The 16,314-nt window shown below is 41.4% G+C and overlaps 1 protein-coding gene across 5 annotated transcripts in view; it reads left to right on the top strand.

Annotated features, from left to right (window-relative positions):
- Positions 1–15,056, top strand: part of SPEN (spen family transcriptional repressor) — a 357,496-nt gene extending 342,440 nt beyond the window's left edge. For all 5 annotated transcript variants that reach the window (XM_069240114.1, XM_069240113.1, XM_069240112.1 and 2 more), the window contains one exon: positions 13,530–15,056. In XM_069240114.1, coding sequence (XP_069096215.1) covers positions 13,530–13,661 — 132 coding nt within the window. In that variant the 3' untranslated portion in view covers positions 13,662–15,056. The remainder of the gene's footprint in view (positions 1–13,529) is intronic.
- The last annotated feature ends 1,258 nt before the right edge of the window (positions 15,057–16,314 follow it).

Here is a 16,314-nt window from a genome sequence, read left to right as displayed (position 1 = left end):
CAGTACAAGTTCTTGCTTGGCATGATGTCATCATGTGTCATCCTTATTCCTTTCTGCCGCCTCCGAATGCGTCTGATTCAAGAAGAACTGGACAAGCAGTTGATGCAAGCAAGAGGTTCCTTCGAGGATACCATCCTAGTCACACCGCGTTTGGTCCATTCTCTGAATTGGTGGACGATTCTCGAATATTTCCAAAGGTCTCAGTTTCTTGGCACGGGTTCTTCCAATGACTGTCACTACGGATGCATCGCTCACAGGATGGGGTGCATGCTTGCAGGACCTTCAGGTGAGCGTTTGTTCCACATCAATCTTCCCGAGCTGAGGGCGGTCCATTACGCTGTGCAAGCCTTCCTTCCAAGGATACGAGGGCTAGCGGTGCTTGTCAGGACAGACAATACCACCACAAAGCACTACCTGAACAAGCAGGGAGAAGCACTGTCCCGCATACTCTCCCTGGAAGCACAAATCATCTGGAAATGGTGCATTCACCACTCATCCACATCACTGCAGAACATGTCTCAGGCCTGCAGAATACCATTGCGGATTCACTAAGCAGACTTACCACATCCTCCCATGAGTGGGAGTTACACCAGTGGATGCTAGATCAGATATTCGACCAATGGGGAAAATCGAATCTGGTCCTATTTGCATCCTCCCAGAACGCCAAATGCAGACATTATGCAAGTTGGCATCACCAACAGGGGCTATAGGGGGATGCATTTTCGATTACATGGTCAGGGATCTGTGCGTACACTTTTCCTCCGATTCCCCTCCTTGCAAGGGTGATCAGGAAGATGAAGTCTGAACCCTGCCAGCTGATCCTCATAGCTCCAGCGTGGCCGCGTCAACCGTGGTACATAGAGATGCTCCTCCAGTCAGCCTCTCCATCCTCCATCCTCCAGGCTCAAGCCAATCACAGACCTGCTTACCATCAATCAAGGGCAAGTGAGGCATCTGGACCCCAAATCTCTGTTTGCATGCATGGCTCCTGAGTATAATGAATTTGGCCATTTAGATCTGCCGTCTGAGTGCAGAAAAGTGCTAGCTAATTCACCTGCAGCTAGTACAAGTGAGTCTTACCGACTGAAATGGAAGAGATTTTGTATTTGGTGCGAAACCCCAAATGTCCATCCTCTCCTCCACACCGGAGGCAGTGTTGCTGTATTTATTACAGCTGGCACATTCAGGACTAGTCCATTCCTCAATCAGTCCATCTGGCTGCCATCTCCAGATATAGAAGAGTGCCAGGCAAACCATCTTTATACTCTCTGATTGGTAAAACAATATCTCAAAGGTCTCCTCAGATCTTTTCCTCCAGTGAAACCTCTGGCGCTGGCATGGCAACTTAACATTGTCCTTGGCCAGCTTATGAAGGAGCCTTTTGAGTCGATTCACAGAGCAGGCATTAAGTACCTCACCTGGAAGGTAGCTCTCCTTCTTGCCCTTACTTCTGCACGCAGAGGTAGTGAAATTCGAGCTTTCACTATACAAGAACCTTTTCTGCAGCTCAGACAGGACAGAGCCAATCAGTGCACCAACCCTAAGTTTGTGCCCAAGGTACCTTCCGAGTTCCAGATCAATGAGCCGGTGGTGCTCAAAACTTTCTTCCCGAACCCGCAAACTGCTGCGGAAAGAACACTCCATTTGCTCGACTTAAAAAGATGCATAAAATTCTATCTGGACAGGACAGAGTTGTTCAGACAGTCCACTCCGTTGTTTGTTGCGTTCAGTGCTAGTAGGAAAGGTCACTCGGTAACCAAACAGACTATATCCAGATGGATTAAGGACGCAATCATATTTTGCCATCAGAAAGCAGGAAGGCCATTGAACACAACCATAAAGCGCATTCTACTAGAGCCATCTCCGCATCCCGTGCGCTGTTTGCTGGTGTTTTAATTAAAGACATCTGTTGTGCTGCGACATGGAGAACAGCTCACACCTTCATGCAGCATTACTTCCTGGACACAGAGCCACTTCGGGATGCTGCCGTTGGACAAGCGGTCCTGCGAAACCTGTTTCAATGACGGTGAGCTAAAATAATTATTTCCCTCCTTCCGCTTATTTTCTGTTACATCAAATTTTCTTTGGTATAATGTAGAGCATAGCAAGAAGTGTATGTTCATATAATCAGACAAGTTTGCGTTTCAGAATGCTAGGCTGTTTGTAGAACAAAAATGTGTTATCCACTGCTTACTATTCTGATTCAAGCATGTGAATCTATGAAAGTTCCAATACTGGAGTAAGAAACAAGTTACTTGCATCTAACTGTAGTTCTCCAGTATTGGAAACTTTCATAGATTCACATGTGACCTACCCTTCCTCCCCTGAGGAGCTCACCTTCATTTTCCTCAGTCCTAGATCCATTATTACATTTGTGCTTGGAAAATGTGAGGGAAATCAGCCCCTCACAGGAGGGTTCTAGAGGGTGGTGAGAGCTGATTGGTTGTCTCTCTTAAGTTTGGTCCTTTTTTATAAAATGACTGAGATGTTACTAAATTGAAGCCTAGTGCCTCTGAGCATTATATACAATTGAATGTGGTTTTGTTTTACACCGGAGGCTTCCATCTCGACGACGGGGAATGATTCAAGTATGTGAATCTATGAAAGTTTCCAATACTGGCGGAGTACAGTTACAGTTAAGTAACTTGTTCCTTACAAAAATGGGATAGCAAGATGGATAGTCAAGTGTATTCAAACTTGTTATCTGAAAGCTAAAACACAATTACCTACAGCTCCTAGAGCAAACACTACCAGAAAACAGGTGCATCTATGGCCTTTTTAGGAAACATTTCAATAGCAGACATTTGTAAGGCTGCTATTTGGTCTACACCACACAGATTAACTAAGCACTACTGTGTAGATGTTTTAGCTCTCCAATACGCAAATGTTGGCCAGGCAGTGCTCAGGACACTTTCTTAAGCTACTCCAACTCCTACAGCCTAACCACTGCTTACTTGGAGGGGACTGCTTTACGGTGTATGCAAAAAGGGTATCTACAGCCGCACATGCTATCGAACAGAAAATGTTACCCAGTAGGCATCTGTTTGCGACATGTAGAGCTGTAGATTCATATGCGCCCTCCCTCCTCCCCAAGACACCTGTAGTCGTAGTAAAATTCTTCCACAAATATTGTACATGTTTATACACTGCATGAACATCCCTTTATATTTTTATTTATATATATATATATATATATATATATATATATATATATATATATACTCGATGGCATGTGTAGCTGCAGGTACACATGCTGTGCATACCTCGCCATCTAGTGTTGGGCTCGGAGTGTTACAAGTTGTTTTTCTTCAAAGAAGTCTTTTTTCGTGTCACAGGATCGAGTGACTTCTCTTCTCGGTGATAGTGCACATGGGCATTGACTCCTTTATTAGATTGTTTTCTTTCCGCTGTTGGGTTTGGACGTGTTCCCTTTTGCTCCGGGACTTTCGATTCAGAAACTCTATATTCTCTCAAACTCTTCTCAAACTGTAAGTATTGTTTTGAATGCACTCGATCCGATAGTACGTCTGGATCAAGGAAACGCCCTTTTGGGTGCTCGTGGCCTGTTTGGGCCTATTGCTTTATAGCCTGATGGATCGGACTCCATTTCGATACTGTCCTCGATGCCACGCAAAATATCCTTATACCGAACAGCACTTGGTCTGTCATCTGTCTTTCTCCGGAACATCGAGAAGAAAGCTGTGAGGTGTGTCAGTCTGTTCGATCGAAGAAAACATTACGTGATCGAAGGGCACGAAGACTGGAGATGGCATCCAAGCACACAGAATCCACCACCGACACCCTCGAAGAGGAGCAGGCACAAACAGCAGTTTCGATCCCAGACTCCGAGACTGAGCAGGGTTTAGACGACGACAGCCAGGCAATAGCAGCAGCGCAGTACGTGCAGTACCAGCTTTTAAAAGATCAGGCAAGGCCTTGGGTGAATCACTGCTGTCAAGCGATGATTCCACCTGGAAAAAATTGTCAACCGACCCTTGGGTTTGTCGCCGAAAAATGCCAGAACACTCCAACAAGTTACCATGCCTGTTTCGGTGTCAGGGTCGAGCTGAAAATTACAAGCCTCAGCCTCTGAACCGAGCCGACGCCCGACATAATCGGATCCGAAAAGAGTACGCTCTGCTTCGGAGCCAAAACCTCGGCCAACAGCTTTGGACCCGAAACAACATCTCGGTCCGACTTCGGAGCCGAAAACAACATCTTTTACAGAGGAGACACGGCTTTCGGGTCGGATGAGGCAAGTGCCCAAAACATTGACTGAACATTCCTCTAAGGGCACAAAACATACCTCTGAACATCAAATAGAGTAATTGGACATTCAACCTATTTTAGAGGGTATGGACAGCAAGCAGGGAAGAATCCAAATCCAGAAAGACTGGAAAAATGATTACTTCTCTGCCTCCACAGACTAAAAGAAAGTTAGCATTTCAGGAGACTCTTGATACTGCCCCACCACCAGCAAAAATTTTCAAGCAGAAGGAAAAGCCGAAACCTCTTCAGCTTTCTCCACCACATTCACTGCAACTTTCTTTTTCACCACAACCTCACTGCACCACCACCTTCACCATCACACTCACACTTCTTCACAAGAACAACAAAGGAGTGATTCCAGCTACACTGTAGACCCACGGGACATGTATGATTCAGATCCTATACCATCTAATGATCCGGATCTCTACCCTACTAGACAATCCCCACCAGATGATAGTACAGCTTATATCCAAGAAATATGCAGGGCAGCTGCATACCATGGAGTACAAATGCATCTAGAACCTTTAGTAGAGGTTTTTGTTTTTAATCCACTATCCTCAACTCACAAGCAATACCAGTGTTTACCAATGTCCAGGTATGCTTAAGCATGCAGAAGAAATATTTAAAGAATCAGTTAAAGCTAGGGTTCTAACACAGAGGATGGACACAAAATCTAAGGCTGCACCAACAGACCCAATTTACATCATGCATCACCACCTGATTCTATTGTGGTCAGTGCAGCCAGGAAGCGTGCCAATAGTCATTCTTCTGGGGATACCCCACCCTCTGGCAAAGAAATCCGAAAATTTGATGCTGCGAGGAAAAGGGTGGCTTCAAAAACAGCCAACCAATGGCGTATTGCCAAGTCCTAGGACCTGTTGGCAGGATATCACAGGGCGCATTGGGATGAGATGCAAGAATTCTTGCAGTACCTACTCAAGGAACACCAAAAGTGGGCGCTGCAAATTGTGGAAGAGGGTCAGGCCATAACAAATAATCAGGATTACGTCTGCTCTAGATGCAGCTGACACTATAGCCAGAGGAATTACCAACATCACAATTAGACAACATGCAAAACTGAGATACAACAAACGGTCCTTTATATGCAGATTAACAAACAGCAACTTCTCGGACCAGAGGTGGACACAACCATAGACAAACTCAAAAAAGACTCTGACACAGCAAACGCCAGGGGAGCCCTTTATACCACACTGTGGAAAACCGCAATTTAGGGGAGGTTTTAAAACCCAGACTGCATATGCTTCTACCGCCCATCCAAAGCAAGGACAGCAGTACTACCCAAGGGGTTCATTTAGAGGCTCTTACAGAGGACAACATTTCTGGCCAGGAGAATATTTGCAGCCTCAAAGGGTACTTCCACACCCACTAAATAATGACTTCCCAAACATCCCTCAATCCCATACTTCTCCTGTGGGAGGAAGACTGCAACAATTCCATTCTCACTGGCAAAACATGACCACAAGATCAATGGGTACTCAATTTTCTGCAATGGTTATTGCCTAGAGTTCAAATCCACTCCACCAAATATTCCACCTCGTTCTTATAGACTCTCTCCAGAACACACTATCCTACTAAAACAAGAGGTACAATCTCTATTACTCAAGGAGGGAATAGAAATATTTCCCATCTCTCAGTAAGGAACAGGAGTAAACTCCCTACACTTATACCAAAGAAGGATGGTACTCTCAGACCCATTCTATCTGGCCTCTAAATCTATACATTCTGTCAGGGCATTTTCACACGGTCACCCTACAGGGTATCATTCCCTTACTACAAAAAACAAGATTACATGACGGCACTAGATCTAAAAGACGCTCACTTCCACATTCCTATATATCCAGCTCACCTCAAGTATTTAAGGTTCATAATTTCAGGCAAGCACTACCAATTCAAGGTACTATCCTATGGAGTAACAACAGCACCAAGAGTGTTCACAAAATGTCTAGCCGTAGTAGCAGCATATCTCAGAAGACAGCACATACAGGTCTTCCCTTATCTAGACGATTGGTTAATAAAATCCATCACCATTCTAAAATGCCAAAAACGCACACAATAGATACCCTACACATATTAGGGTTCACAATCAATTACCAGAGATCTCTTCTTCACCCAACACAAATTCAGCCTCATCTAGGCACAATTCTGAATACTCAATCAGCATTAACCTACCCAGACCCACAATGGATACAAGCCTTTCACTACCTCATATCACAAATCCAGGTCAATCAAACTTACACAATAAGATTTGTCATGAAACTACTGGGAATAATGGCATCATGCATAGTGATGGTACCAAATGCGCGGCTAAACATGAGACCACTGCAACAGTGTCTCTTGCAGCAATGGTCTCAGGCACAGGGTCGGCTACAGGATCTAGCATTGTTAGACCGCCAAACCTACAAATCTCTGCAATGGTGGAATCACAACAACTTAACAAAGGGGTGACCATTTCAAGACCCTGTGCCACAGACCATAATCACAACAGATGCGTCATTGACAGGTTGGGGAGCCCATCTCAACAATCTAACGATACAAGGGGAATGGGACTGAATACAACAAAATTATCACATAAACCACTTGGAAATATTAGTGGTGCTCTTAGCCATCGAGGCATTTCAACCACAGATCATACACAAAATAGTCTTAATAAGAACAGACAACTATGTATAATCTGAAAAAAACAGGGGGTGGGGGGCACTCATCCCAATTGTCCCTTCTAGCTCAAACAATATGGAAATGAGCAATTCACATTCACCTGCTAGCGGAATACATCCCAGGGATACACAACCAGCTAGCGGACCTTCCAAGCAGGACACAGCAACAAATACACGAATGGGAGATTCACCCGCAAGTAATTAAATACTTTCAAATGTGGGGAACACCAAACAGACCTTTACGCAACAAGAAGACGCAAAATGCAAAAACTTTGCATCCAGATAACCACATCCTCAGTCCAAGGCAATGCTCTGTGGATCCACTGGTCAGGGATATTTGTTCACGCTTTTCCACCTCTCCCGTTAACTCCATTTCTAGTCAACAAAATGCGTCGCACTTCACTCACCATGATATTCATAGCTCCCACATAGGCACGCCAGCACTGGTACACAACACTGCTAGATCTGTCAGTAGTACCACATCACAAGCTTCCAAAAAGACCAGACCTGTTAACTCAGATCAGCGGTCAAATCAGGCATCCCAATCCCAGTGTGCTCAACTTGGCTATTTGGCTTCTGAGGTCATAGAATATGGATACCTACAGCTTCCATTAGAATGTATGGAAGTTCTAAAACAAGCATGTAAACCAACAACCAGACGGTGCTATGCAAATAAATTGTAACAGTTTGTATACTACTGTTAACCTAAATATATAGATACACCTAAAGCACCGGTACAGGATATTGTGGTGTTTGCTTTATTTACAGAAAGCAAATCTTGCCTATTCCGCTTTCGAAATTCATCTAACAGCCATATCAGCCTACCTACAAAACAAACATACCTCTCTTTAGAGTTCCTGTCATAAAAGCATTTATGGAAGGGCTCAAACGTATTATTCCACCTAGAGTTCCACCAGCTCCTGCATGGAATCTTAGTATTGTACTCACAAGACTTATTGGCCCCCCATTCGAACTCTTGCGCTATTCTATTTCTAACATGGAAGGTTGCTTTCTTGGTAGCAATTACTTCCTTGAAGAGTAAGTGAAATTCAGGCATTTACTCTAGAAGAACCTTTCTTCCAAGTACATAAACACAAAGAAGTACTTAAAACAAATCCAAAATTGTTGCCTAAAGTGGTTTCACCTTTTCACATTAATCAGTCGGTGGAATTGCCAGTATTCTTTTCACCGCCAGAGTCTACTGCTGAAAGAGCCCTCCACTCTCTTATTCTCAAAAGAGCTCTAATGTCTGATATAGATAGAACAAAGGAATTTTGGAAAACTAATTTTTTTGTTGCTTTCCAACAACCTCATAAAGGTAATCCCATTTCAAAACAAGGATTAGCTAGATGAATTATACAATGTTTTCAAGTATGCTACCTCAAAGCAAAAAGGAGCTATTAACTCCAAAAGCACATTCCACTAGGAAAAAAAGTGCCTCCATGGCATTCTTAGGAAATATACCAATGGCAGATATATGCAAAGCAGCAACATGGTCCACACCACATATATACACCAAGCATTACTTTGTGGATGTGTTATCTAGACAACAAGCCAATATTGGTCAAGCGGGGCTAAAAACACAATTTCAAACTACTTCAACTTCTATGGGCTCACCACCGCTTAGTTGGGAGGAGAACTGCTTTTTAGTCTATGCACTAATAAATACCAACTTGGTCACTCGGGGGAAGTAAATATCTAAACTTCGATGACAATTATAAGTATTTTAAAACTGGATATAATATCCTTGGTGCGGTTCATATTTTTTTTATTGCTTTTATCTTCAAACAAAAATGAATTTTACTTATCTCCTTGAACACAAAACATAATTAAAGCACTGCAAAAATAGGTGTTCCTAAAATAATGGCGCAGTGAGTGAGTAGTGTGATATTAAAGTGCCAGAGTGTTTATATGCAATATATATAAAATTTGGTTTAAGATTATATATAAAAGTGTACTTCAAAAGGCCTCTATATTCCAGGTGTCTTGAAGTCACCTTATCTATTCAAACCACATATAATATAGGCAATGTTCTGACCCTTTGAAAAGACGTAAAACAATCAGGGGTCACCATCAGGACTGAAAAATTCTTTATAGCACCTAAATAGAAATGAAATAAACATTCCTTTAATAATCTCATAAATGATCTCCAATATAAAAATTCAATTGCATCTTGGGGGATATAAATCACCCACAAAATCAGTGGGCCTCACTCACCTATTCAGGGTTTTAAACACAGATTTCCATAAATTATTCTTTGTCTATGCACAGCATATGTATTTGCACCTGTACATGCCATCAAACGGAAAATGTCACTTACCCAGTGTACATCTGTTCGTGGCATGTAGTTCTGCAGATTCACATGCGCCATCCCTCCTACCCGGGAGCCTGTAGTCATCGTAGTACTTATTTGTACAAATGTATACACATTTGCAAGGACATCTTACTTACTTTTTATATATCTATAGTTGTACATACACAATTCTTCGATCCTTACTTCCCCCTCCTGTGGGAAAACAATCTAACAAAGGAGTTGATGCCCATGCGCACTATCACCGAGAGGAGGAGTCACTCGATCTTGTGACTTAAACATTCTTAGAAAAAAAAAAACTTGTAACACTCCAAGCCCAGCACAAGATGGCAGACTTGTACAAGACGTGAATCTACAGCACTACATGCCACGAACAGATGTCTACTGGGTAAGTAACATTTTCCTTCACCCACATGGAGGGGCACTTCACAGAGAGTGAAGACATTTTCATGAAAATATAAGCCTCCTTGATGGTAAAAATAGGTGAAAAATGTAGGTGGTGCTTAAAGACTGAGTGAAGCACCAAAAAACCTAACGTTGTGGTAAAAGATAAGAATAAAGTTGTTAAACCTACAGTGTTGAGCTCCTCTCAGCATGACTCAGGAAGAAAAACTGAGGCTGTGAGGCAAATTATCACTACTCTGCAGGCTGAGAAGGGTAGTTGCTGGCTCCTTAAAGCAATAGTGTGTTTATCTTTGCAGCCTTCTGCACTCTTTACTTGACAGGCTCCTTTTACTTCATTTGTCTGTCACTCTATGTAGGTAATAGGTTAGCCTTCAGTCAGGTACTGCAATGTGGTCATATTCTATCAAAGAATGCCATTTTTTGGGGAAGGGAAAATCAGTTAAAAGCAGACCTCTAATGTTATTAATGCAGTACCACCACTTTTATGGACATTGAGTTGCCTGCATCCATCTAAAGATTGATTTTGAATGTTTGAAACAAAAGTGTTCCTGGGGCCCCGCAAATGCTCTGCAATATTTTATATGAATACCTTCAGTGAATATACCTATCATGCAGAACTAGGATAACAAACAAACATTTTCATATCCCTCCACCTTGCCTGAGTGAGATGAATATGTAGTGCCAGTAACTCCTACGCACACAACCAGTGGGTTCCTCTCTTTCGTATCATTTAGACCTTTCCCTAATGGAGAGAGCATCCAGAAGGTTAGGCATACCCAGTCCTGTAAAACAAACGGAGTGTTTTATATGACTTTAAGGAACCTACTCGTAAAAGCGTTAATGCTATACTAATTATTGACAAACCTGAATGGGAAAGATTAAAGGTAATGAAAAACCCAGCAACTGTGGTTGCTGTTGTCCCACCTTTATGCCAGACAACTCTCCTGCATATCTTATCTGCCTCCATCAAGCAGACTCTGTTATTGCAAGCAGTTGAGAGGGAATCACAAAACCCTGCTATCCCTATAATCACTCCCTCATTTTCCCCCTATTAAGTTGAAGGAAGAATCTCCACTTGTTACAGACCCTGGTCCATTATTACCACTGATGAATAGGTCTTGGACCTTGTAAGATAGAAATGTACTCTGGTGCTTCTTCAGAAACCTTCACATCAAAGAAGGCCCCATCAGCATCTTCTGTTACAAATGGAAATATTCTCTATGTTGGAAAAGGAACAATAAAGCAAGTACCATATGCCCAGTAAAATGAAGGTTTTTATTGTTCTTAAAATTGCTGCTGCTACACTAATACCTCATGAAACAATCGTTTTGCATTGCTAGAAGTGCAAGAAGGCTTTTCAATTCTTTGATCAAGGAGTAAGGTTTGAATCGAGGAGCTAGCCAGGGACCTTCATATCACAGCAGTTGCCTTACTCACTTTTCAAAATGAAAAGACTAATTTGATCAGCTGTGTCTTTCAGGAGAATGAACAAGTACATTATGAACTCTGTGTTGAACACCATATTTAAAAAGTGGTCTTATCCTTATCTGGGTGATCTGGTAGACTCATAAAACAATGGATTGGCTGAATTTGCCACCAGGTGCTACCATCACAGAGTGGGAGGTAATACCGTTTTTTGATCGACTAGCCAGGGACGTTTTTTGTAAATGTTTCCTCAGAATTCCCTAACTTTGTCAACATCAGACAGACACATTCCAGAACAGGAATCGTCTTTCGAGCACCGTAATGGTCACGACATTGGTGGATCTCTGATCACCAAACAGCCACACATGATGCATTTGTGAAACTGAATCTCCTCCACAGGTTCAACAGCTAGATACCCCATCTTTCCATCATTAAATTTGTCAGCCTAACGCCTAAACTTGTCCAATATGGTTTTCTGAACCTCCTTCAGGAGTGTATAGACAGCCTAAAGAAAGCGAAGCACCAATATTAGTGCCTTTTGCACTTACAGATTGACCAGATTATGTATTTGGTGCATAAAGAACTTTGCATTAAGTGTCTGGAAGAAGCAATACTTCAAACTTTCTGTATTTGGTCAGAGTGGGGTTGCACTTCTTCTACATAAATATACATCTTGCTGCAATTACAGCTTACAGGAAATGCTACAGACCTTCAAAACCCACTTTCTTCTACCATCCCTGTTATTAGAGTTTCCCTGAAGGGGACTGAAATGTCTTAAAGAGAATTAGAAGACCATTGCCTCATTGGTAACTCAATGTGGTTCTCTCTGAACTTATTGATCCTCCATTAAAAGAAATACATAAGGCCTCCTTGCAGCATACCTTCTTTAAATGCTGCTTTCTTACTAATGATTACATTTGTACCCAATCTGCAAAGTTCACGTGAACCTTAGTTTCTCATAACAACAAAAGTTTTGAGGACTTATTCAAATTCCTAAAGATCTCTTATTATTATTGGAAAATATTTTGGATCCTTCACCTCCATCTGAATGGTCTTTGCACACACTTAGTGTGACAAGAACTGTCAAATGCTGTCTTGAAACAAAACATTCATAAATCCAAATCCCCGTTTCTGAACTTTAGGCGTATTATAGCAGGTTTAGCCACTTAAAAACAGGCCAAATCCAGATGTGTTGCCCCTTTGTAGTTTTTTGTAACTAAAAGTGAACAAGTGTTTACTGGAAAAACTATTCTTCTAAAGTGTTAAAGTTGCTACTATGGCCTTGTTGAGGAACATTTCTACGGACAATTATAGGAGAGTCATCTGGCAATCAGTCCACTCCTTCACATGTTACAAATTACAGTGTTAACTCCGATTCGATGTTGTTTGCCAAGGAGAGGTAAGCTTCTTTGAGAACTTTATTTGGTTCGAGTATACCTTTTAACTTCGACAGCCCTACAGCCGGGATGGGCTTGCTGTTCTCTTTACTGCTTATTATTGAAATCCACTAAACGAAAAAGGCGGCTTAATTGTAATCCTACCTCTCCTTCATGGCAGTCTGTTTTGGAATCGTAAGCAACCCTTCCCTTCTTTCCAGTGGAAGCACATAGGAAAGGATCCCTGTGCTCTAGTCTAAAAGAATCGGGGCAAATGCTACTGATAAGGCATGATGGTATACCGTATAATGTACTTCCTTAAAGGAGCAGTGTCAGTTTTCCTGCCTCTTAGATATTGCCTCTTCATCTACGGTTTCTGTAAGTTTGTCTTCTCGCTTTTCCAGTGTAGCAACTTTTTTTTTTTAATTGAAAAAAAAGTTTCCGAACATATCCTGCAGTCGACTGTCAAAACCCTTTTTAAATCAAAAATTGAACATATTCGTAATTAACAAAAAGTGCTCTGGGGATCCCATGTATGGTTGGGACAGGTCAGTGCTTATTTTCCCTAAAGGAGAATACAAGTAAGAATTTTTTTTACCTTGTGAATTTCAGGTTTTTATTCGAGAGAAAATAATGTGTTCAATTGATTTTCTATAAATTGACATACTTCATTTAATCGACCTTGGAAATAATTGCAGTAGAAGTATTTTGATCATCTATGTCTGATCCTCTTGTTAGAATATTTGTTGTTTTATTCTGCTCTAGAAAAAAGGCTAAAATGCCGAGGACCATTATGATTGTTGTCTTTAGGAAATGTTGTGTGGTTTTGTTTGGTAATGGTTTATTGGTGTAATAATTGTTGGGTCTTTTAAAGATGCAAGTGTTCATTTGGTAGGTATAGTTTTATCAGTGATACAGGTAAGTGTATTTTCGTTTTCACCTAGTTTGCTTGCATGTTCTTGGTGGTATAATTACGTGTGCATTTCGAAGTATGCATGTCAGGCTTTTGGCACACAATATGAAGTACATTGAAGATTGTTTCAAATTGAATCTGTCTTTCTTTTCTAGCCTGCCTATGTGCTCCAGATCTTCCCACCTTGTGAATTCTCTGAAAGTCATCTATCCCGCTTGGCCCCAGATTTGCTTTCCAGCGTTTCTAATATATCACCTCATCTTATGATTGTGATTGCATCAGTGTGAACAGATTGGGCACAAATGACTGACAGAGGGCCCTGCAGCAAAAACGAATATTGTGAAAGAAATTGACACAACTAAGAAAATGCTGCCAGACTACACCAGCCTTGTGCTCTAGGGGGCACTAATGACACTTTGGCTGTGTTGAGCTAGTGGTGCTGCTGCTACCCTGTATGTTTACATATTGCATTTTTGCTCTTCAACGATGGATACACTCATCAGGCGGTCTTGTATAGGGTTTCCACATACTGCTTTTGGGACATAAAAGGACAGCAATGCGTGTGTGTGTATAAGCTTTTTTTGTTGAAAAGAAAGAACCTGAACTGCCTTTGCACTAAATTAGTGACTCTTGGACCTTTGTACAGATTTTTTATTTTTAAAGAAAGACATGCAGTGTGACGTTCTGGGATGTCCTGAGTTGATGAGTTTTTTGTGGTTTTCATTTTTGCGAGCTAAAGCCAGGAACAGTGTCGACGTTTTGTTGATATCCAGTGATAATAAACCCATGGGTCAAGAATCATTTCACATACCTTTTCTCCTGGATCTAGGTGCAGCTCTCTCCTCTCTTGTTTTCGATATCCAGACACCTACTGCAGAAAGGTGTATGTTGCTTTTGGATGTAACGTTTACAGTGAAAAAGGAATCAGTTGGGAAAGAGGAGGCCTAATTTCGTTTCTCATTGGGTTTATGCAGAACTGTTTTCGTGTGTGTGTGTGTGTATATATATAAATATATATAATATATATAAATATATAATACTGACTTTGCAGCGATCCGACCCTACAACATGTTTTTTTTATCTGTGCCAAAAATGTGTTTTCAGAGAAGAGGCTTATTTTCATACTCCGACTTTGCATTGTCACTCGTTTGTAAGTGTTTCATCAAGACATTGCCTTTCTCTTTTCAAGCCACACGTGTTATACACGTCTAAAAATATTGCTCTCTTCCCTACCATTCTTCAAGACCTTAATTTATAACCCCTCCCATTCTCACCACTCTCCCCCGGCTGTGTCTGTTTGATTCCAAACTATATTTAAAAAACAAAAAGGCGAAGCAGTTGGGCAGAAACTGAAAGGCTGAATGTGCTTCCCTCATCTGTGTGGGAAGAAGGAGCCAATGAGTTTGTGTTTTTTAACCTCGTGTTCAACTTCGAGCCGCATCTTGCTGATCTAAATTTCCTGCAGCACCTACTCTCCTTTTGTACATAGTTTTTTTAAGGGAAGAGCGTCGTGAATCTTGTACAAAAAAAGAATTTATCTGCATTTGAACTTGAAACCATGTTTCCGTTTTTATGATGTAAATATTTGTACAGTTCCAATCTAATGGTTCTTTCATGGGTAATGTTGAAGGCACTTATAATTTTGATACACAGAATAAACTACGACAAAAATCAAACAGTGACCCAAGAGACTGGTTTAATTTATTTGGTTGCTTTGGATATACTTGAAGTAGATAAGTGGTGTAGGGGACCTAGCAAGAATTTTGGATATTGAATCTTATTGAAATCTGCATCATTGATGTTGCCGATGGTATTTCACACTTGATTCCAGAAGAGTTTACCCAAGTATCAGTCAACTATTACAAAGGTTTAAATATTTTTCTGTATATTTTGTTCACTGGAGTCGGACCGTACTTAAAGACCCTTGCTCGTATTTTTTTTTTTTTTAAACAGGTTTTTAATTAAATTAAACACAAAGGGTAAAATGAATATTATGAAGGTTGCCAACCTTTTATTACCACCTCACTTACTTCTCTTTCCCAAGTCCTTACACGAGGATGGATCCTCGCCCTGAATACAGGAAAAACCCCACATGCTTATTTTTCGTAAATAATTCACTCCTCCTTTTATTATAAATAAGGGATATTTTTATATTGGAATTGTTTTGTCTAATTCACATACAGCTGATACACTGAGCCTTTCATTAGGTGAGGTGTTTGTGTCAATTGATGTTTTTTTGTTTGCAGTATTAGTTGTGTTTAAAGGCTTATCCATGGAGACGGTCAACAGAGGCATGCCCTTGCCAGTGCTGGGCGTGTTCAGGGCTCATTTTGTGTGGTCTAAGGAGTATGTTTTGCTTGAGCAGACCCATGTTTCTACCTACTGTGCGCATTTGACCCTTCTGTCAACAAGACCGAACCTGGACCTTAAGGTATGACACACATCTGCCCGCCCCCTTTCTCTCCAGTGTAGAAGCTGCTAGTCTTGTCCCTTACTGAGAAGCGGGGGCTCTTGAAAACTGAATGGATCTAGACTGTGAATTGTACCTTATAGAGTGGTAGGTCTCTGACATCCAAGTTACTTGATACAAATTGTCAACCAGAAGCATTAGAGATGTGAGGGCAGTTCAGCTTGGGGATCCTTAGTGGTGTTCCTTTTCATACTCTGGGCAGATGGGAGGAGCGATGGTTCTCTCACCCTGCTGAAGGTGGTGGACTCTGGAGATTTACAAAATTAACTTATTACAGAGCTTGATTTTTTGCAGCAAGAATCTTTTCTGGATTCACCTGCTGTTCATTATTCTGTTCTCTAGTGCTTGGATGGAGAATTCTCTTCCTCCTCAGTATCTTAAAGCATTGTGGACCATTTGGTAGCTACTTCTTTCATCCTTCTGCCATCTGACGCATGCCCGAATTATCTGAGAGTGAGCATCCTCTTCAT

The sequence above is a fragment of the Pleurodeles waltl genome, chromosome 6 (genome assembly GCF_031143425.1).
Source record: "Pleurodeles waltl isolate 20211129_DDA chromosome 6, aPleWal1.hap1.20221129, whole genome shotgun sequence".
NCBI lineage: Eukaryota > Metazoa > Chordata > Amphibia > Caudata > Salamandridae > Pleurodeles > Pleurodeles waltl.
The sequence above is the reverse complement of the archived record's forward strand: the minus strand, read 5'-3'. Positions and strand labels throughout refer to the sequence as shown.